The sequence below is a fragment of the Monopterus albus genome, unplaced genomic scaffold, assembly GCF_001952655.1.
Source record: "Monopterus albus unplaced genomic scaffold, M_albus_1.0 scaffold189.1, whole genome shotgun sequence".
NCBI lineage: Eukaryota > Metazoa > Chordata > Actinopteri > Synbranchiformes > Synbranchidae > Monopterus > Monopterus albus.
In genome coordinates this window covers 1,054,710-1,077,189 of record NW_018128069.1, presented here as the reverse complement: position 1 = coordinate 1,077,189, position 22,480 = coordinate 1,054,710, and the positions used below count along the sequence as shown (strand labels likewise).

Genomic DNA, 22,480 nt, shown 5'->3' with positions numbered 1-22,480 from the left:
GGACTGTGTGGACGGACACTGTCAGTGTCGGCAGGGTTGGCAGGGCGCTGGCTGTGATTCTCTAGTGTGTCAGCCGCCAGCCTGCGGCCCCCATGGTTTCTGCACTGTCGGTATGATTTTATGTATCAGCGTTGGTAGGAAAAATGCAAAAATATTCTCATCAAAATCATCTAAACAGCTTTAAAGCTACTCCACCTAATGTCTTTTCAGCCTAGAGGGTCTAGTGCAGGGGTGGGCAATTCCAGTCCTCGAGGGCCACTGTCCTGCTTGTTTTCCAACTATCCCTGCCTGACCTCCTGCTGATTACCTGGCCCAGGTGTGTTCAGCCAGTCAGAAGCTGGAAGATACCATCTTAGATGAAAGTGGAGTGAGGAAAGATAAAGTGAATTGGTATCTTCCAGCTTCTGACTGACGGGTAATCAGCAGCAGGTCAGGAAGGGATAGTTGGAAGACAAGCAGGACAGCGGCCCTCGAGGACTGGAATTGCCCACCCCTGGTTTAGTGAGACAATACATTGTAAATAAAAATGGACATTGTGTCACCACTTAAACTATGCAAAAGTGAAGTCAAAATATCACAGATATGGTGCCTGTCAACTCGACATTTTGCAACCAGATTCTGCACAGTAGCAAGCAAGTAGTTGAGTGATGTATCAGGCCGCCGATCAAAGGTGTCAAATAATCCGAAGTACATCCCATTTTATATCATCGAATAGCTTAAAGAGACACCTTCCCAGAATAATGACCACCACACATCTACCAAAAACCAAAGAAATCCCCTTTGGGGAAAAATTTGAGTCTGGCTCATGTCCCATCCACTGACATGGAGGGTGCAGGATTTATGACCTATCAGCCTGATTTTCCAGTGTGGTCAGACAACACCACATCTCTACCAGCATAATCTGGCCTTTACCACCTTTTTAAAGCCACTCTACCTTTTCAGCCTAGAGGGTCTAGTGACCGCTCTTTCCCCCTCCCATTGTGTCCTGTTTCTTAGCACAATGACAGATCCCTGGATTTGGGACAAACTGTTCAAACTGCAGCCCCCAGTTTGTTAGCTAACTAACAGTAAATGTGTCAGTCCGCTCTGGTTACTGCTGATGTGACACAAAGCACTGACGACAAAGCTCCAGTTACTACCAAATTAAAATCATATTAATTCAACACAAAGGTAAACTCATGACCATGCTGGGTGGCCAATGTGACCAAGTTTTAGATGCTAACCCATTCAGAAGGAAGAACACCACATATGAATCCAGTCTCTCTGGCTCTTTTAACCCTCTCCATGTCAAACAGCCAAACCAATGTTAACCCTGGTTGTTGCTCTTTCTTTGTCCCACTCTCTCTGTGCAAAAGACGCCACCTCTTCACTCTGGCAGCGACTGGTTCAGATTTTTTGCTGCCCAGAGCTCCTCCATGGCTGTTTGACATGACTACTGGTGGCTGGAAAAACCCTTCTTCTAACCTTGGCTAGGTGGCAGGCGGGGCTAATTTACAGACCATACTTTGACAACACAGGGTGGAGAAGCTGGAATAACAACAGGAGGACTGTAGGCAGCAGAGGGCCATGTAGCTGAGAGACACCACATCCTGTCCTGTTATCAGACTGTAGGGAATTTTAGTTCAGCACCTTAAATTTTTTTGCACTTCAATCGAAGCAGTGTGAGCCATCCCCAAATGATATGTGTTCTCTTGGTACTAATTGAGGTTATACATTTTATTTTTTTTTTTCAAGCTACAAAAGATTTTTTCTTCTGTCCATTGTTTGGGCTCCAGTATATTGAGACACTTGTATTGTGCTGATGTTAAGCGTTAAAACTGATTCACTTGTTGACTCATTGTGTATGTGTAGTTCTCCACATCTTTGTGTGTGTCTTGCAGATGGGTGTGTGTGTGATGCTGGATGGAGAGGAGAGACGTGTAGCCAAGGTACAGTGAACAGAAGCATCATCAAGTCTGACTAGACAAGAAAATAAAACCAACCATCTATTCATTACATTAGTTTCTTTTGGCTTTGTTATTTAAAGAGTGCCTCCCAGGTTTCTACGGTGATGGCTGCAATCAGACGTGCACGTGTGTTCACGGCGGTTCCTGCGACCCTGTCCATGGGCGGTGCACCTGCCCACCTGGTTTCCACGGCAACACCTGTGAGCAAGGTAGAGCTGCATTATACTGTACCATTGTGTCCCTGGATCTCTCCTGGTGACCAGTTACACCACAACAGTTAGACTGGTATCTGCAGGTCTTGAAATGTCTTAAAAAGGTTGGAATTCACTTTCACAAAGACCTTAGTAGATATGAAAAGGCTTTATATTAAATGTAAAACATCTTACACATTGTGTCTGGGCTGCTGTACGCAGTGATGTTCTTCACAGCTGTTTCTGTATGTGACAGCAGCTGTTGGGACGTTTGCCACCTCTAAACTAAACGCTTGTTGTGACAATGGATTGAGCTCCAGGAGGCTGAGTTTCATTCAAAACCACGAGACCTGCAGCAAACACTTTCTGCTGCTGCTCCAGTAGTTGGGAAGCTCAGTGTCTTGTAGTGGACTAAAAACATGTGGCTTACCAATAAATATTTTTAGACCACATTATCCCTGATGGTTTTCCATCAGTCTGACATACATGGCTAGTTTCATCACAGGTCAATGTTCAAGTTTGTTCTTATTAAGTATATGTTCATATGGTGAACCCTGCAGAAACTAACAACTCAAGAACCATTCTCCACTAGAAGCATGTTCCTTGTTATTTAATTTCAGTGACAATAAATTAGTCCATAGAAGAATGTAAGAACAGAATACATCCTCCCATTTGTGAGGATTGTTTTTGTCTCTGCTTGTTTGCTTTTTTTATTAAAACTCCACTCTTGGTGTCAGTGTGTCCTCTGGGGTTCTTCGGTCTGTCCTGTGCTCAGGAGTGTCGCTGTGATGACCAGTGCCCATGTGACCCTCAGACAGGAAGCTGTAACGCCACACTGCAAAAAGAGACCAACTTCACCTTGCACAAAGGTACACACACACACACACACACACACACACACACACACACAGCTAAGCAGAGCTGAGAGGTTCCTATAATGGAAAAGCTTCTATTAGAGGGACCGTTGGGTTCTTGGTCTCCTTCCTGACCGAGACCCTTGTTGCCTGATAACTCAGTCTGGTCAGACAACTCTAGGAATAGTCCTGTGGGTTTGAGTCTTCTTCCATGTCCCAGTTACTGATGCCACTGGGCTCCTGGGGGACACTCCAAGCTTCAGACCTGCTTTGATCCCCTGGTGCTGATCTGTGCCTCACCACAGTCTGATCACAGAGGTCTCCAGAAAGCTCCTTCATCTTCATGTCTTGGTTTGTGTCCTGACCTGCAGTGTGAACTGTGGGACCTTCTATCCACAGGTGTGTCTTTCTGTACTTGTTCCAGTCAGCTCAGTTTGCCACAGGTGGACTCCAGTCAAGTTCTGCACTCATCTCAAGGATACCTATGAGTTTGGTCTTAATTCACCCATCCAGCTGATGACTTTGCTGCAGTGCTTTACAGCTGAATGAGTGACCTGTGTTTTAAACTGTTATCTACCTCTTCCTCCTCTTATGTTTACATTACACACAGAAAGATATGGTAAGTGTGTGTCTGCTGTGTTTTTTTCTAACCAACATTTACTCTTACATTTTTAACTCGCTGTCCTCTGATCAGTTCATGGGTGAAGCTGCTCACACAAACATTTTCACCAAATGTATCTGCACCATAGAGTTAACACAGTGAGGGAGATAGCGAATCAGCATCAGCGTTATTAGCCAGGCGTGTTGAACACACGAGGAGTTGGACTCCTGTACAGTGGCTCTCAGTGTGCAACAACAGTGTTCTTCTGTAAAGCAACAAGTAGACAAGTAAGCAAGATAAGGCTGAGAGATAAAGAAAAAAAAGAACATGGATTAGGACAATAAAAATAAAGTACTTGTAAACACACAGTTTTGATGCAGTTTTCAGATATATACAAATGTATACTTAAAAGGTATTGCACTGAGTTGCACTGAGACTGAGTTGATTTTGATCTCTGTGTATATCAGTCTCAGTGGGAATTTCACTGGTGTATCACTGTGTGTGCACACTTAAATTTAGCAAATGTTTGACTATTTGCATAGAGCAGAAGTAGTATTAGTCTTTGCTGCTGTCTGTCCAAACAGAGCAGTACTGTACTGATTCAACTGGGAGGACTGGAAATGTTACTCAGCTGCTCACCTGAAATGTAAATGAGTGGGGGTTTGTTTGTTTCTGATTTGTAACACATTTGCAAACTTTCCTAAAAGCTAGTTTTCACTTTGTTGTACTGACTGTAGATTGAGTGGCCGGCATAGCAATTTCATCTGTTTTAAATTAAGTATACAACAGAATAAGGTGTGCCAGAAGTGAACGGCTAGGAATCTTTTCTGAGTCACCTGCATGTTGGTGTTAGCATGTTACTGTCTGTCAGATGAACAAAACATTTTTACTTCCTCTATTTTCACACAAGTTATTCTTGACTCAGCTGATAAAATACAGCTTACCTAACAAACAGTAATTTAACAGCTGTGGTTGAGGTTTTTTTTTTAATTTTCTGATCTCTTCATCTTTCCACAGCTGGACACTGTCTGGCCAAACAGATGTGTACATCCTGGAGACAAGAGGAGGAAGCTCACAGGGAGCAGCCTTATCTCACAGAGTACGTATCAGAGGTCAATTCACGTGAGCCCTCCGTCACCCCAGACGTTTTCACCTGTGCTGTCTGTTCAGTGGACACTCTCCTTCTCATTTTGCTATGTTAGCACCTTTTTGCAGCAACTCCAGCTGTTGGTTTCATTTGAACACATATTCCTAACTGTGTATGATAAAGCAAAAAAAGAGGGGGTAGACCTTGGGAAAAGGGGTAGAGCAACTTATTTCTTGCATTTGTAGTCTTTTTTTTCTCCCATGTAACTGACATTTGACAGGTTACAAATTGCCCTTAAAACGTAGGAACTGTGTTGTGAGCTGAGCTGTGAAATTGACCCATCTGCCAGTCAAAGTTGGCCACTGGCCACTGTTGGGTATTTCCACTCCATCTTCTCTGTTTTTCCTTCAGTGTGACTTTAAGTTAAACCCACTAATTCATCTTAAAAATAACACTATGTAGATCACTTTGAGGCTCATTTAAGTGGAGGTTTTTGAGAAATCCCAAACAGCAGAGCTATATGTCTTAGTGTGACGTGGTGTTTAACAAGGAACAGTCATCTCTCTGAATAGCTCTCAGCTCTTGTGTGGACAATGGAGTCCAGTTTAAAACACAATGAGCTACTGCAGAGCTGCATCTTCCTTTTTTGTCTCAGCTTTACATGTAAACAAGGCCAACGCTCTGAGGATGGGATGCATTCATTAGCCTCCTTACCTTTCACATGCAAGTTAGGGATTGCGACTTGTTGCTGTGGTTTCTGGAGAGCGCTTTGTGAAGGGATCCTCTGGTCGCCGGCGCTTTTAAGAGGCTAGTGTAGTTCCTCAACACATGTTACACATTGTTTATTTGTGTCATGTTCAGGCGAACAATCAACACGTTACACATGGTTTATTTGTGTCATGTTCAGGCGAACAACCACATGCAACACTCTGAATGTCTTCCAGGAACAACTGTCTGAAAATGTGCCCCAACACTATTACGTCTCTTTAACGACTAGACTTTCAATCTGTCTTTGAGTGTAGCTCTTCAGATTAGCTATCCATCCATCCATTTTCCTCCGCTTATCCGGGACCGGGTCGCAGGGGCAGCAGTCTAAGCAAAGATGCCCAGACTTCCCTCTCTCCAGACACTTCCTCCAGCTCCTCTGGGGGAATGCTGAGGCGTTCCCAGGCCAGCCGAGAGACATAGTCCCTCCAGCGTGTCCTGGGTCTTCCCCGGGGCCTCCTCCCGGTGGGACATGCCCGGAACACCTCCCTGGGAAGGCGCCCAGGAGGCATCCGACTTAGATGCCCGAGCCACCTCAGCTGGCTCCTCTCGATGTGGAGGAGCAGCGGTTCGACTCTGAGCTCCTCCCGGGTGACCGAGCTCCTCACCCTATCTCTAAGGGTGCGCCTGGCTAGATATAGATTAGCTATAAAAACAATATTCCCAGTGTGATTAGACAACGTGTCCCATGGGCTGCTTCTTTTCAGCACATTCATATAGATGTTTGGGAACTTTGTGTCCTGCGTGTTCGCTGCTTCACATTCTGATTGCAGAGAGGATCATTGGAACTGAACTGCCTGCTATGGACACACTGTACACACAGCGCTGTCGTAAAAGGGCAGAGAACATACTCAGAGACCCACGCCACCCAGCTCACTCCCTGCTCAGACACAAAAACTTCACCTACTGCCTCAGGCACAGCAAGGCGGACAGTATCATCAGACACAGAACAAGACTTTACAACACCTTTTTGTACACACAGCACCCCATATTGACAGAAAAACACAGAATTTTTGACATTTTTGCAGATTTATTAAAAAAGAAACACTGAAATATCACATGGTCATAAGTATTCAGACCCTTTGCTGTGACACTCATATATTTAACTTAGGTGCTGTCCATTTCTTCTGATCATCTCTGAGATGGTTCTACACCTTCATTTGAGTCCAGCTGTGTTTGATTATACTGATTGGATGTGATTAGGAAAGCCACACACCTGTCTATATAAGACCCTACAGCTCACAGTGCATGTCAGAGCAAATGAGAATCATGAGGTCAAAGGAACTGCCTGAAGAGCTCAGAGACAGAATTGTGGCAAGGCACAGATCTGGCCAAGGTTACAAAAAAATTTCTGCTGCACTTAAGGTTCCTAAGAGCACAGTGGCCTCCATAATCCTTAAATGGAAGACGTTTGGGACGACCAGAACCCTTCCTAGAGCTGGCTGTACATTAATGAGGGAGAAAATGAACTTAAATGATTTTAGTATATGGCTGCAATATAACAAAGAGTGAAAAATTTAAGGGGGTCTGAATACTTTCCGTACCCACTGTATGTGCAATAGCCCCTTACTAGACATGTGCAATAATAATACAGAAATGTTCCACAAGGTATGTTTGTAAGAGCATCTCATCAACAGTGTTCTCTTGTGGGACCTGAATAATAGCAGGACATTCTCTACCAAGCAATGGAAACAGGCTATAAACTGTGTTTTACTACGTTATAGCCCCTCACTACCTCACCAAGCGTAATGACGTATCCAACAAAATGGAATTGATAACAGCTATCAGGGCACAGTTAATGTGTCAGAGGATGGCTGAGTGTTCCTCTCGAGGCCCAGTAAGTCAAATGAGGTTTTGATCTATTCCAGGCCCCTGCAGTGCGTATCAGGTGGTGCTGTCCCACACAGCGCCTTTAAACATATGTTAAGAGCTGCTTTTTTCTCCTGTCCTCACCTAAGCAAAGACTAAGTACTGGTACATGGTATCTGTTAAGGCTAAGCTGCCCCAAGTCAAGTCAGATTTTATTTATAAAGCCCAGTATCACAAATGATAAAGGATCTTGGGTGGCAGTTCCACATGAATGCTACGGCAGTCCAGCTGTTATGCCTGCTTATATACAGTAGCTCCACTAGTCTTATTAGTCATTATGGTTATATTTTATGGGACTTCCTTCATGTTTGCAGTTTTGCTGACTGATCTGTGAAGTCATCAAAGCCTTCCACACCTCCTCCCTCTCTCCGCAGGCAAACATGGCTGATCATCACCTTCACCCTGGCCTGTCTGCTGTCAGCCAGCCTGCTGGGTCACCTCGTACAGGTGTGTCGTAACTCAACAGCGACTCGCTTCCCCGAGCGTCAGGACTACTCCTACGTCCCACTGACCACCATCAACCAAGGTTCTTCACGTGCTGGAGGCAATGCTGGGAAATCAGGGAGGGGAGATTTTGGACTGGATGACTCTGACTCTCACGATGAAATCTGGTTTCCGTTGCACTCAGGGAGGTTGTAGCTGTGATGAGGACCAAGGACAAGAACTTTGTTATTGCACAAAAAGAAACAACTGACCCTCAGTGTTCCTATGGTTAATCTAATATTGGCAGCTTCCACTGAAATGAACAGAAAGCTAGGGCACAGCAGTTTGTCAGATGATTTTTTACTCTGCAGATATTGGACTGGTGCTTCAGGAGAAGCCACTGGCATCAGGTCAGGTGTTCACTCTCAGTTTGTACAGCCGAGGCCTTCGAGTCCTGTGAAAATAGCAGCTAGTCTCCGCTGCAGCTCCAGGTACATTTCTGAACTTTTTAGCAGATGGACGCTAACCAAGTCCAAATCAATCGTGGTCATTGAGATTTTATCAGGCAGTTTCTTATGAAATTGAGGAATTTTAGATGTTTTCTTATTATGCACTGGGTGTGAGGTTAATGAGGACACATTGAATCATGTCAGACAAAAGAATCAAGTTCAGTTTTCTTGGTTTTCAAGATTCCATGAATATTTGAGGTCAGCGTGGTGGCACAGTGATTATCGCTGTCACCTCACAGCAAGAAAGCGATGCAGGTGTTTTATAGAGTTTCAAAAGTTGTTACTGATTGTTAACCTGCAGTGGTCGTACAGGGGAATTGAAAATATGAAAACTAAAATTCTGTTGCAATGTTAGCTGTTGCTTTTCCACCCTTAAACTATTACCATTAATTAGGCAGCATTTTAAGGCTTGGCCTGTTGGCAGCAGCAGAGGAACGGCCATGTTGTTTCCAGAACTAGTTACCAAACTCTGCCTGTTGCTACGTCAACATCAGCTCTGCTCCAGTGTATCGTAAAGTTATGCAGCGTTGGCAGCAGGGGTGGAAGAAGTACACTGATCCTTTACTTAAATAAAAGTATTAATACCACAGTGGAAAATAGTGTTACCATAAGAGTCCTGCATTCAAATTTGTACTTGTGTAAAAATGCAAAAGTATTAGCATCAAAATAACACCTACAGTACCAAAAGTAACAGTAGTCATTATGCAGGATGACACATTTCACATCTTGAATCATAGTTAATGATGCATTACTGTGTTCATCACTTTGCAGCTGGTAAAGGTGGAGCTGATGTTAACTACCTTATATACTTGAAGCACTTTACATCCTGCCGTCATATTTCCACGACAACCAACTGGGTGAAGATAATTCAGTGAAAATTTTTTTTTTTGGCTTGTTTAAACACCAGATTTCAAAAACTCTGAAAGTTTGTCTCAAAAAGCTTTAAGGCTTTTATTAGCATGGCTCAGAACCTTTCACCAGTATTGTCATTTAACTGCAGAATCAGAGGGCAACTTCCATTTTAATGATCTCTGACTGTTACAGATGTTGCAGCAACCGACTAGTCAGTGTGACTGAAAAGGGTTTCAGGTTGGCCCTACAGTGCTTCCATAGCAGGTCTGGTCCTTAAGTTACAGAGCCATAGATGTTTTAATGGAGACTTACACAGGGGAACTTGTTTAGTCTGGGTTGTGATCACCCTCTGACATACCAGCCTTGTGTCGTCAACAATGTTGTAACTGTGCTAATGCCGGTGTGCTAGGATGCTCTGTTATATAAAGATAATGTTTACATGCCAACATGCATGCAGCCAGTGTGTTGGTGGGAAACGGTGTCCTGTCACAAACTGAACTAGAGGAAATCTCAGTCACCCTCTGAAGGTTTGAGCCAAATTTCACAGTAATCCCTTTAATAGCTGTCGAACTGTTTCAGTCTGTACCAAAGTGGTGGACGAGTGGTGTTTACAGGCCACAGCTCTGGAACTGACCCGTTCAAAGCTTTTTCTTACAGATTTGTGACCAGGTTTTGAGCCACTCTTCATTTCCATTCAGTTAATTCTGAAACTGCCAGGGACTGCTGGGCATGCAAATAAGTGCTGGATCATAATGAGTTTATGATGAAAGCACATAACTACTGCTCTGGTGTTGTGTTCTTATGTGATCAGTTTCCACTATGAGTTTATGTATCCCTTTACACAGGTAAAACAAGTGGTGTGAATCACTGCCTAGCTTTATTTAGCTTTTTTGTTTTTTTAATCCCCCCACACAGCAGTAGTTTAGGCTTTACTAAGGTTGTGCTCACTGATGTGTTTGACTGAGTTCTGGACTGTGGTTTTATTAAACACATTTCTCACAGTGAACAACAGTATCTGGTGTCTCCTCTCTCAGGATGGAAGTCGTCCCTCTGGTTTTAGCCTCAGACAGATCACAGGCTCTGACTCTGTAATATGACCTGCTGCCGGAAACTGCGTCGTCTTCATCACACTGGTATTTTATTTCATATTTGTTATATTTGACCTTGTGCAAAGACATTTATCTCAGACACAGAGAAAAGATTCAGCTGCTGGTTAATTTCTATCTGAATTCCTCACATACATGAACACAACCGGGACAAGTTTTTTTTTTTTTTTTTATCAAATACTGAAATAAATGATAAAATGTGCAATATTAATAGGTCTATTAGTGATTCACTTAAAGTGCATTACTTTTAACAAAGATACCAAAGAGAACCTTTGAACAGCGCCAGGCTGTTTCCCTGCGTGTTAGGCTGCTGCCGTCATACGTACTGTACAGATGTGAGTGTTTGTAGAACTGTTCCTCTGCGATTGTGGAGATGATTAAGGGCTTATTCATCTAGCTAAATAAACTCGCATGCTCAATAAGCTGGCTCCAGTTTCTTTTGACCATTTACATCACCCTAAAGAATTTAAATGCCTTTGTCTGTTGTTGGTGATTGTATTGCACAAACAAATCATTGATCCAAGCAACTTCATTCACTGAATTAATGCTTAAAAAAAAAAAAAGACATCTGATGTGTGAGGTCACTCTGTTGATCTCTTCACAGATAAGCCATCCTCATATCACTCCTCTGCTCTCCTGTGTTCCTTTGGGGCAGAGTCAAAGTGTTTCTGGATCATTAACCCCTCGTCTGAGTGGCCGCTGACAAACTGCAGCTGCGGCACGTTTAGTCTTCACAGGCTGTGAGTCAATGTGAGCCTCCACTTGGTTTCACTTCAGCCTCTGTTTCCTCTGCAGTGATTCTTCCTGTTTGTCTCCATCAAGCGTGACCCTACAACGCAGACAACTAGACTTTGTAAACGCGAAGCTCAGTGTCTTGTTTAGAGCTTCAGTTACCTGCCAGCAGCAACATGATCATCCTGCCTGTTTTCTTTTGCTTGCTCTGATTAAGCTTTCAGAGCAGCTGTATTTAGTTCATTTTCTTACTGCTCTTCGTCTTTTTGCTTTTCTTTTTTAAATTTTTATTTGTGCTTTTCAGACCTCTGTGTCGTTGTTTGGTGCTGTCACTGTTGGACCCCGCAACACTTTCAGCTTCAGCTTGTTTTAGTTTATTTTGTCACAGGATTTCTCTCTACCTTTGAGCAGTTTTTTGTCTTTTTCCGTCCTCAGTAACATTCCAGGAACCGGATTAGCATTTTCGTAATGAGATGCTGTTTTCATTCTGGCTGGTAAAAGGCTGAAATAACCAACTCCCAGCTGTCTCCAGGAGGTTTCCTCCCTGTTGTTCCTTTTCTCACATCCTCTTCATGTCAAGCAACATTGGAGCAAATGTCTGTTGATGTCTCTGTGGAGAATGACAGGACTAACTGACAGGACATCCACTTTCCTTCAAAGATTTCTTCCTGTGTCGTCCTGCTTCCCTCAGCCATCTTCACTTTTCCAGCATAATGATTCAACCTGACAAGTTCAGGAAGGCATCTGAGGATTTTTCCTTTTTGGTTTAAAGTCACCATCTTTGCTTGGAGGGGAGATTATTTTTCCAAAAACAGAAGAGAGGTTCAGCCAAGTTTCTAACTAAAGACCTGACAGTTACATCATGGAAAGAAACAGCAGCTTAAGTTTCATATTGTTAAGCTCAAAATAGGATGAAAAATAAAAAACATTCAGATTGGTCTCTGATTCCGTCCAATGGATCATAGTCATCATGCGCAGACATTTTCATTAGTGAACACTAATGCAGCATTATTTCTTCCCACTAGAGTGTCCGGTGTTAGGCTGCTTTTTGGCAAACCTCTGATTCAGTGGTGGGGTTTTTTGGAGAGCAGCAGTTTCCTCTGTGGTGTCCTGCCATGGACTCCCTGCTCATGAACAAAGAGGTTAACCAGCTCCCATGATTCCTTTAAGACTTTAGCTTTTACGCTGGTCTTTTTACCTCACTGATCATTCTGTGTTGTGTTTCTGGAATCATCTGAGGTGCAGAACTACGTCTATAGGGAGAGCAGTCACTGAGCTCAATGGTTTGACCTTTTTTCCTGAGGTATGGTTCACATCAGCAGATGTTTCTAGTGAACAGAAAACTCTAAGTGCTCCTCCAGGTCCGCTGATTCCTGCCTGCCATTAGCCTTTGCTGAGGTCAATTAGCTGAATAGTTCACATACTTTTTCCATCCTACACTGTGAATGTTTGAATGATGCATTCAGTGTGCACAAGAACAAATAAAATAAAATAATTGTTCAGTACTGTAAATGAAGACAAATGTATATGCATAAATACTTTTTTTAGCCACTGCAGATTTTGAGGCTCCAAACCTGACAGGAAAACTATGCAGTACTGTAATTTTCCACCAAAATGCTGCTTATAGTACCATACAAATGCAATGATGGCACTTCTGAGTAGCCCTTCAAGGGTGAGAATCTAAAATTAGACAAAACTTAAGCAGATGGAAGCAGATGGATGTTGCTCAGCTTTCCTGAGTGTAGATGCTAAAACTGGATTTTCCTAGGGACATCAGGTGCTTCTCATCCATGTTAAATTAAAAGTTGAGCTTGATAGTTTGTTGTTGATCTTGGAAACAGCAGCAGACCAGAACATTCAGCCCTAGGCTATTATGTGGTCTTCATTAACTGTAAAGTTCAGCCTTTAAACCCACAGGGACCAGAGGTCTGAGAGAGGCTTTGGCTAGTGAACTGAACATCTACATTGTCATGACAACTGTGCAAACTCAGCAAGATGCATCATTATATGTTCACATTTGATTTGTTTAATCACAGCTCTCTCCACATGCTGCTAACTCACTCTCTGCATTTTCCTCAAGGTATTCTAATGGAGAAAGGAAATGGGCTGACTTCACTGCTATTATTAACTGAGCTGAAGGCTCATCCAGCAATGACTGACAGGACGTGTACAGCCAGTCAGCTGCTGACTCTCTGTTCATCCTGTCTCCTTGTTTTCTTCTGGGTGTGTTCACATGTTTGTGCCCAAGCTTATTATAAATTACAGTGACATCCCACCCACACATCCCATTTTCTATGAAGAACAAAGAAGAACAAATTAAGGATTTTCAGAAGTGCTTGTCAGATGGCTGACTAGTTTTGGAAACCCCCTGCCCCACCAGGGCTTTCTGACACTAGATTAGGTGGGTCTGTGTCCGACTATTTCTGTAATGTACAAAGAACAATTTGACGTTGATGCCCACCTCACACTGTGATTCTGTGGGAGAAAGGAAGTAGTTTGAACTTCTCCCTCTCTCTCTCTCTCTTTCATTCTGCCAGTGTTTCTATAATGGTCAACTTTGCACTGTGTCTTCAGCCGTGGCTGTTTGTAATACTTGTACACACAGCCTGATTTTCCAGTGACGTCAGACAACACCACATCTCTACCAGCATAATCTGGCCTTTGCCACCTTTTTAAAGCCACTCTACCTAACGTCTTTTCAGCCTAGAGGGTCTAGTGACCACTCTTTACCCCTCCCATCATGTCCTGTTTCTTAGAAAAATTGACAAATCCTTGGATTTGGGACAAACTGTTCAAACTGCAGCCTCCAGTCTGAAGCTAGTGTTAGCTGACTAACAGTAAATGTGTCAGTCCTGTAGGACGCTCTGGTTACTGCTGATGTGACACAAAGCACTGACGACAAGGCTCCAGTTACTACCAAATTAAAATCATATTAATTCAACACAAAGGTAAAGTCATGACCATGCTGGGTGGCCAATGTGACCAAGTTTTAGATGCTAACCCATTCAGAAGGAAGAACACTGACCCCTGTCGCGCCCACTGACGAATATTGTGCAACACAGACATTAAACATTAGCCAGGTCATGTAACAACACACCAGAAGGAATGTACTGTGCTTTGTTGTGATGGATGAATGTGATGTGTTATTATTACGTTGGCAAGCAGACACTGTGAACATGACACTTCCAAAAACACAGTGTTGGACTACTATAGATTCACCAGCTTTATTCTTTAAAGATACCTTCCAGACCTTACCCTCCAGGTTAAGACTTAGAAAACAGCTCAGCTATATAAAGTCTATTCTCACTGCAAAGTTTCACAGGTGAACCACAACTTGCTGTCTAATCTTGCATCATCACATGTTTATTTTGCCTGTGCATGTCTGAAATTTCGGGGCAGCAAACAGACGCCCCCTCCTTTAGCAAAGAAAAACAACCCGTTATTGACAAACTATGCACATACAGCCTTGTGGAGGGCAGTTATTTATGAGCTATAATAATGAGACAAAACACATTTTTGAGTGGAGGGGGGTCTTTAAATAAATCTTAACTAAGAACAGACTGGAGCACAATTTGGTTTGTTAAGGAAGAAATACTTATTTTGATCATTAAACTTTTTCATTTTATCTCACTGATGAAAAGGTTTAAAGGCATTTTGAGGAATATGTGCAGGGTTTCTGTTCACACACATGTTCTCTGATCATTTAAACTGCATATATACAGTAAAATCATCAAAAACAAAGGTAAGCCTATTGAAAAACATCCTGTGATTGTACAGTATCAGTATGGATCTGTGCTTTACTTTAAGTCCACTTGTATTCGCAGACAGCAAGTTATAGTCCAGTGTGAACATGAAGCTTATGTGGCTAGAAAAAGACAAACCAGGAAGGTGCAGCGAAGGGCATCTTATCAGTGCTGTATGTCAGAAAATCACTAGTGTGACCTTGATATTTTTTTTTGGAAAAATCTAGGGTAACATGTCCTTGTGTCCTGCTCCTCGGTGGGGTTTCCACATGGATTGTTTTGTTAGCTGAAATGATTTGCACCTTTTCTGTACATTAGAGATAAAGATGACAATAAAGAAACTGCTGAAACAAACATTGAGACAAGTTTGTTTTGCTCTTCAGACCATCACTTCAGGGGGGTGACATCATAAGAGTTGGTGGTTCAACTGTGGAGCCAAGGGAATGAAGATAAATTATAGAACTCACAATATCATTGTAAATAGATTTCATGACAATTTGTTGCTTCGGTTTGTCAGTCTAACTACAACAGAAACAGATGCACAATAGAAAATAGTGAAGACTGTCTAAAATTATGGCCACTCCTTCTGCATTTTCTTCAGTTTATGTTAATATTCTTATTACAATGTCAATCAAACCACCACAAATACATGTAAAACAACCTCAAAAAGACACAAAATGATCACAAAAAGACAAAATGATTGCAAAGAGGTGTAGTGTGTCTACAAAGAGATGCAAATCCACCTGAAGGACACATAAAACAGCCATAGCCTTAGATATTCATTGTACTCAAGCGGAAATTTTGTCTTGAGGGTGGCAGTGGAGAAAAGGTCAAAGGGTCACCAGAACCATTAGGCTTCATCCAGATATATCCCAAAAAAACTGATTTCAGTCTGATGAGCACTTCTCAAAATCTCTTGCTCTGTGATAGTTGACTTACAGGAAATACCTGCTCATGTTTCCTGCCTGCCAACACTAAGTATGAATGTTATGGCCAATGCAGCATTCCTTCTGAGTTGTCATACGTAATGTCCTTAATGTCGGTCACCGCCAGCAGCCAAACAAACCCACCTGTCTGCTTCCTGTGTGCCATCACCACTGCTTTTCATTACACGCACCTTTGTCATATTCTGCCAACACGGCAGAAACAGAGGCCGCAGATTTAAGACAGCACTGTTAGCAACGTCAGTGTGCACTTACAGGGTCAAGCAGATGGAGGCAGGAATGATTAGTTAAACCCAAGAATAGCAAGTTCTGAGATACTTCACTACATTTCAGAGGCAAATATTGTCCTTTTCATTTCACTTTTTTATACAAAACATACAAAAAATTATAAAATATGATGGTTTATTATAGAATAAACTAAGTATAAAACAACAGCATAACATAATATATAAGGCAGACTGGCTTTGTCATTGCCATTGTGGTTTTGCATGTTAAAACTAACTGGAGCTGGTTACTGTAACATTCCAACTCCCTAAAAATTATTTAAGTTTAATATAATCCACCTGCAGTTTCCTGTTTATACTAAGGATGAACTAAGGATGCACACACAGCATCACCACTGAAAACATTCACAGCAGCTTCTATAAAGATACTTTCATTATTTAGAAATAAAGCAGCCACTACAAATGTGTGAAATGGCTGATTAGCAGTGATAATGCTGAGGTATGCTGGAGACAAATAACGTGTGCCTTTCTACAAACATTGACTGACAGCACTTATAAGCACAGTGTTAGCATAAAAAACTGCTGTTTGCTTCTGCACAAGTTCAGATGCTGATCTTTTTCCTGACAATATAGCAGACACAATAGATGGATGCTAGATGTGCACAGTGTCATGTTAGATATGTGTAAGGTGTAAACAGAGCTCGACTGACAAGCAGTGGCAGTACAGGATTTAATCAGTGTCACTGATCAGACATGGATTCAGTTTAATTTTTTCTATGGAAAATTATTAGGATAACATTAGATATTTTCCATCCTAAGCCACATTTATCACATGTCAAACCCAGAACCTGACAAACATCAGCAGTGTTGTGGTGAACAGCCTTAAACCCCCAGTAACAGTGTGAGCTGTCTGACTTTAAAACTGAAGATTATTTCTGCAGTTTTAGTGTAAAACCATCCACAGCTTCATGTGAAACATGGGTTATAAACCAAGGGATGCCTTATGCTTATTGGTTGCTGAACTTAAGTTTAATCTTGGGTTCATTAGCATATGTGAATATGCAGCTAAAACAGTTTTTTAATTTTTTTTTTTTTAATTATGGATCTGCTGTCTCTTTAGCCTAGCTGACTGTTGTTACATGACTGTTGCTGAATGATATTTAGGCCATGCTATGACTGTGTGGCCTAGTTGTAGACTGGTTCACTGAAATGTTGACATTAGGGGTGTGTGGATACTTAGAAAACATTACATTCTGTAGCTCGATTTGAATGGTTCTCGGTTTATGGGATACTTTTTGCTCTCAAACCCGCAGCGATTTGCCCAGTCATGCCCTTACAGGACACTGGAGTCACGTGGGTTAGTGATAGTCCGTATTGCGCATCTCGATTGGCCGAGCTGCTCTCGGTCTGCCCTGTTTTTTTCACGTCATGGCGATCAGCTGTTGGAGCCCCACAACAACAACAAAAGAGCAGCAGTCGGGGACGAGGAGGAAGCTGCTGCGTACTGTGTTTGTCGATGTACAGTCCCTAAATTGTTTTTGTAGTTTATTTCTTCTGCGAAGAAACCTCAAGTTTTTCTATTTTTCGAAAAGTAACTCATCTACCTCCTGTTTAAGGATTTTAATCACGATTTTAACGCGTTTACATCTTCTTCTGCCGCAGGTGAGTTCTTTGTTTTCTTCTTCGTGGGCATTAACGGCTCCGGTGCCTGCCTCGCTTTCCCAACAATACAACAGAACCATCTTTTGTTTAAAAGGCAGACGATAAACGATTAAATGTTGATTTTAAACCTTAGCGATGCATTTTACTCGGATTATTCTTCAGCTGCAGCTTAAACCCGTTAGGCCGTTGCCGCTTTCCCTTCGCAAAACTTAGTTTTTCCTTCCTAGATTAAACTGGAAGAAGTTAATGGTATGTTCTGCAGAATATTTTATAACATATTCCAAGAGATGAAAGATGAAGAGGACGAGGGTGAGGTCCTGCCCTGTCGGTGTAGGGTTACAGTCTCCTGCCCTTCCTTCTTGCAAACCCAGTACACAAGCTGCTGCTCCTGGTTATTGTTGGGCCAGTTTGTCTTTTTTTGACTCCCATACTGGTTGGTAAATCGCATTAGCACTGAAGGAGTGGGCCGAAAAACCGGGCAGTTCAATGACAAGAAAACTGATCCAGAACCATTGTGAATTTTGGTCAGTTTCCAAGATAAAATGTCAAATAATTCGCTTCCATCAATTTCTAAATGGGGATTTGCTTTTGTCGTCTCATTGTAAATGGAAACGTTCATCTTGAAACTTCTGATGGACGTTTTTCACCATTTTCCTGTGTTTTATATGTCAAACCAGCGATAAATCCAACAAGATTTCCTAGAGATTAATCTGTATCACGAATAATCTTTAGTTGTAGCATAGCCTACCTCATTTATAGACTATTTTACACTTGGATTAATAAATAATGATTGCATGATGTAATAGATGCATTTATTGCGGTGTTGTTCAACAGAGAGCCACTACTCAATGACCCGTGTAATCGCCCAGAAAACAAACCCGGAGCATCTTTCCTTTGTATTTAGGGATTACTACTATGATGAATACATCCATATTTAGTATCCGTCCTTAAAATGTGAGGATAGATTGGAGGAAGGAACAGGTGCAGCAGATTATCAGTTTTCTGTCCGTCTCACCGTCGCGGCTACTCGACGTTTAAAGAGGCGGAGTGTGGCTTTTGTTCTAGGAATGAACAGCGCTTCTATTTTTTTTTTTACTTCTTCTTTACATGTAATGAATACGAAAAATGAGGTATACGAGAGGACTTCAACGCATCACAGCTGTTAGCGACGCATTTGATTCGAATCCAGTGTGCATTCAATGTTTGGTAATAAATGTCGGATATTCGGAATTCACGCTCTGTATTCAGGCAAATTGTGCGTTAACCTGCTAATGATGATTACGAGCAATTATTTTAACAGCTAGCCTAATTGTCTGTCTCTAAGACTCAGACTGGCGACCTGTCCAGGATATACCCCACCCCTCGCCCAGTGTCAGCTGGGACAGGCTGAAGCAGCTGTGTGTGTGTGTGTGTGTGCATCTTTTTAATGAGGGACAACAATGAATATTACTCTAGCTAAACTCCATTACTCTTACTGTGTCAAATAAAAGCTTGTCCTCTACAACCTCACAGCCTCTGAGCTATGTAAGGACAAGCACATTAAACTGCAACCTGCCTAAGTCGTGGTGATTCACTTTACAGCCTCTGGTGGCTCCCGCCTGGTGATATTTGTCTTGCGCGAATACTGAGAGAACCGTGATAAAAGTCCCTGGAGTGTCTGTTTTTGTACCATTAATAAGAAAACACATTGGTCTCATGATGCTCGTCAGGTTGAACCAGCAACTGTAAACCGCAGTCAATAAAAGCAGTTGAAAAAAATCTCTTCATATCTTTAATAACATGCTTCACAGTTTTCTAAACCAGGACTGCAAATTACAGTTATGCACATTATTTGTTATTTTCTTTCCATTAGTTTATTTTCAGTTTAGTTTGTAAATGGTCAGAAAATATGGGAAAAGATCCAGAGTACAAAGTGATGTTTTCAAATGTCTTGTCCAATGAACTCTAAAACTGAACGATATTTAGTCCAAAATGGTATAAAAGAGGGAAAGAAAACAGTAAATATCAATTAGTTTCTGTCAAGTGATTAATCATTTGAGCTACAGATGCAAGAGTTAGGCAATCAGTTGATATAAAATGAATTATCCACTATTTTGATAAGAAGCTGATGTTTCTATAAATTTTTGACTATGATGTTGAAAAAGCTGCTGTAAACTGCTGAGGAGCAAACAGTTTATGTGAAAGTCTGCATCATCTCTCACATGACTTGAGATTTGGAAAAGCATCTTGTTGAACCTTCTCATGACTTCAGGATTCTATAGGTAAAATCATTTTCTTTTCTCCTCTCAGGACTTTTTGTACTTTGCACTAATCGATCCTGACATTGAGCAATGTCCATCCTGCCTCTCCTGGCCCTCAGATGATCCATGACCACAACTTATTGATGCACTTTAGCACCTTTCTGGAGCCTCTCCCGCTGTGAACTCCACAACTGATGACCAAAGTGCCTGCCGCACCTCCCCGCTGTCGCCTGGAGCTGTGCGCCTCCCCTCACCTTTCCCTCTGCCTCACGCACCTGTGGGACGTCCCAGGATGTTCCAGAGGTTCACCAGTGCTCTGTTTGGGGATGACATGGAGGAGCTGAGTCAATGCAGCAGACCTGGAGACAGCAAAGGGGAGGAGGAAGAGGAGGACTGGATCCTGGTGAACTACCTGGGTGAGTCTGACAAGAATGTGCTGAGAAATAACTGACTGAAGGTAAACTGGTTTGAAGAAGAGACGTTGTCTTTTTTTAATAACATGAGAAAACACCAGACAGTTTGAAAAGACATCACATTACATTTTACTACATGTGCTTAGGAAAAGTATAGTATTCCAGAACTAGTTTTTCCCCAGTGTCTGATAAACCCAGTGACAGTGGGACAAGATGTGGTGTCTCTCAGCAAAGTGAAATTCATCTAATGTTAAATACAGTGAGATTGTTCACAACTTCGAGAAAATGTTTTAAGCAGAACTTGAGTTAGGAATATTTGAGACTGTTTTAATGGCAGGTACATGTTGAGTTTCCAGAGCTGTCTGAGATTAATAAATAGGCCCAGTCAAAACAGCAACACACACAGTGTCTACAGACACATCGCACATTGCAGTGACTTCCAGATGGCTCACAGTGAATCTTGGCACAGCTTCAGTTTGGCCCACCGTTAACCTGCCGCAGGTCTGGACTTGACCCATCTCAGATTCCACAGCTGTGTGGAATACAGAAGCCATCTGACCCACTTCAGGCTGGAAGGGCGGGGTGGGGGTGGGGGGCATCAGGCAATTTATGGTAGTGAACCTGTAAACAGGTCAAACAAAACTGCTTGGGGAACCAGAGGAGGTAAAAATAGATCCTGATGGTTCCGGTTCTGGGCCTGCGAAGGTGGACATGTATGGACACAGGGCTGCCTCTAACCTCCCTCTGGACAGATCATGCAGACTCCACACAGAAAGGCCCTAGGTTGGCTCGGGCTCAAACCCGAAGCCTTCTTGCTGTGAGATGACAGCGCTAATCACTGCATCATCCTGCCACCCACCCCTGTACATATAGAGGTATAATAATTTATTAGACTTTATAGATTCATTTCCTTATTTACTCATTTTTTTTATCTGAATGTCTGTGTTGATTTCATTTGGAGCTGCAGCTGATGATTAGTTTCATAATTGTTTGACCTGATAATTGTTTTCTTTATTGACTGATAAATTGTTTAGTTTATAAAATATGTGAATGTTAGAAAAAACACCCCCCAAGTCTCTCAGTTGAAGGAGCCACCTTCAGATGCTTTGTCCAAAATTCAAAGATATTCTATTTAAAATGATGTACAGCAGAGAAAAGCAGCAAGTTTTCACATTTCAGAAGCTAGAACCAGCAAATATTTGGCATTTTGCCTGAAATAACTGAACTAATGAATCAAAATAGTTCAGTCAAAGTCATTTTCTTCCTGTCTGTTTGGTCTGTGCATTGTGTAATCCTATACAGAGGTACTGAGGACCAGAGACAGATTCTTTGGAGATGAGCGTGACTCTGGAGGTAGCATAGCACGGTCCTGACCTGTATTTGTTTACAAAGTGATTTGCAGGCACAGTGTATGTGCAGATGGTGGCAGCAGAAAACATTCTAAAATGGTTGTCTTACATGCTCATACATGAAATGCAAATATAGCATTTGTGTCAAAACGAACAAGAAGTAATGATCGCATGCTGCCATGCGCAGCCTGCATGTTGCAGACTGAAACATGAAACCAAGTGGGCAGTTGTACAAGGCTGTGCAAAGGTGAAGTCAGCTGTTTCTTTGGACTGAAACACTTTCGGGTTCCCAGAGGAGACAGCGTTGTGTGGAGACTTAGCGGGTTTGTTCACAATCCTCATTAACCCCAAACACAGCTTGGTTCCATCCTGCTGCAGCGTTTGCCTGCAGCCTCTGGAGGAAGAGACAAGCAGCCGAGGGAGCCGACCAGCGAGAGCTGTGCTGCTGCTGATCAGCAGAGCCAGCAGTCTGCAGCCTCTCAGGTCTGTTGTGGGTAAACAAGGTGAACTCCTGGGTGTCAGAGCCACTGACTGGTGTTTATGTCACGTGTGGAAGTGAGCTCCAAACGCTCACTGGCATGCACGGAAACATAGAAAGCTACTTGTAAACACTGCGCACAGAGGTCAGAGGAGATCATTTGGTGACCTTTTTACTTCACCCCTACTTCTGCCTGGGTAAAACACAAAAAACTGCAGAGTCTGACTTTTGACCGCTGGACCAAGTAGCATGTCCCCAAACAGAGACATCCACTCAGTCCACACAGTTATTTTTAGCTTCCAGTCTGCCAGCTTGAGCTCATGTTGCCTGTGAACTTCCTCTGTCTCTGTGAATCTCTAGACATGAACAGTGACTTACAGCTTTTGACAAGCATCCTGTTTTGAAAGTAGCAGCGTTGGTCATGTATTAGTGCATGATTTTGTGTGTAAAAAGGTGCAGTGGTTTGGGGATTGGGTGGGTGTGAGCAGATTA

General features: G+C 42.4%; 2 protein-coding genes across 2 annotated transcripts in view; both read left to right on the top strand.

Annotated features, from left to right (window-relative positions):
• Window positions 1-10,103, top strand: part of nagpa (N-acetylglucosamine-1-phosphodiester alpha-N-acetylglucosaminidase) — a 25,061-nt gene extending 14,958 nt beyond the window's left edge. Inside the window, 7 exon segments of the mRNA XM_020617413.1 lie at window positions 1-2; window positions 4-110; window positions 1,881-1,928; window positions 2,027-2,155; window positions 2,875-3,006; window positions 4,610-4,691; window positions 7,688-10,103. The exon segment at window positions 1-2 is cut by the window's left edge and continues 88 nt beyond it. Coding sequence (XP_020473069.1) covers window positions 1-2; window positions 4-110; window positions 1,881-1,928; window positions 2,027-2,155; window positions 2,875-3,006; window positions 4,610-4,691; window positions 7,688-7,952 — 765 coding nt within the window. The 3' untranslated portion in view covers window positions 7,953-10,103.
• Window positions 10,104-17,289: 7,186 nt separating this feature from the next.
• Window positions 17,290-22,480, top strand: part of tp53inp1 (tumor protein p53 inducible nuclear protein 1) — a 7,416-nt gene continuing 2,225 nt past the window's right edge. Inside the window, exons 1-2 of the mRNA XM_020617401.1 lie at window positions 17,290-17,508; window positions 19,798-20,164. Of these exons, the coding sequence (XP_020473057.1) occupies window positions 20,041-20,164 (124 nt within the window). The 5' untranslated portion in view covers window positions 17,290-17,508; window positions 19,798-20,040. The remainder of the gene's footprint in view (window positions 17,509-19,797; window positions 20,165-22,480) is intronic.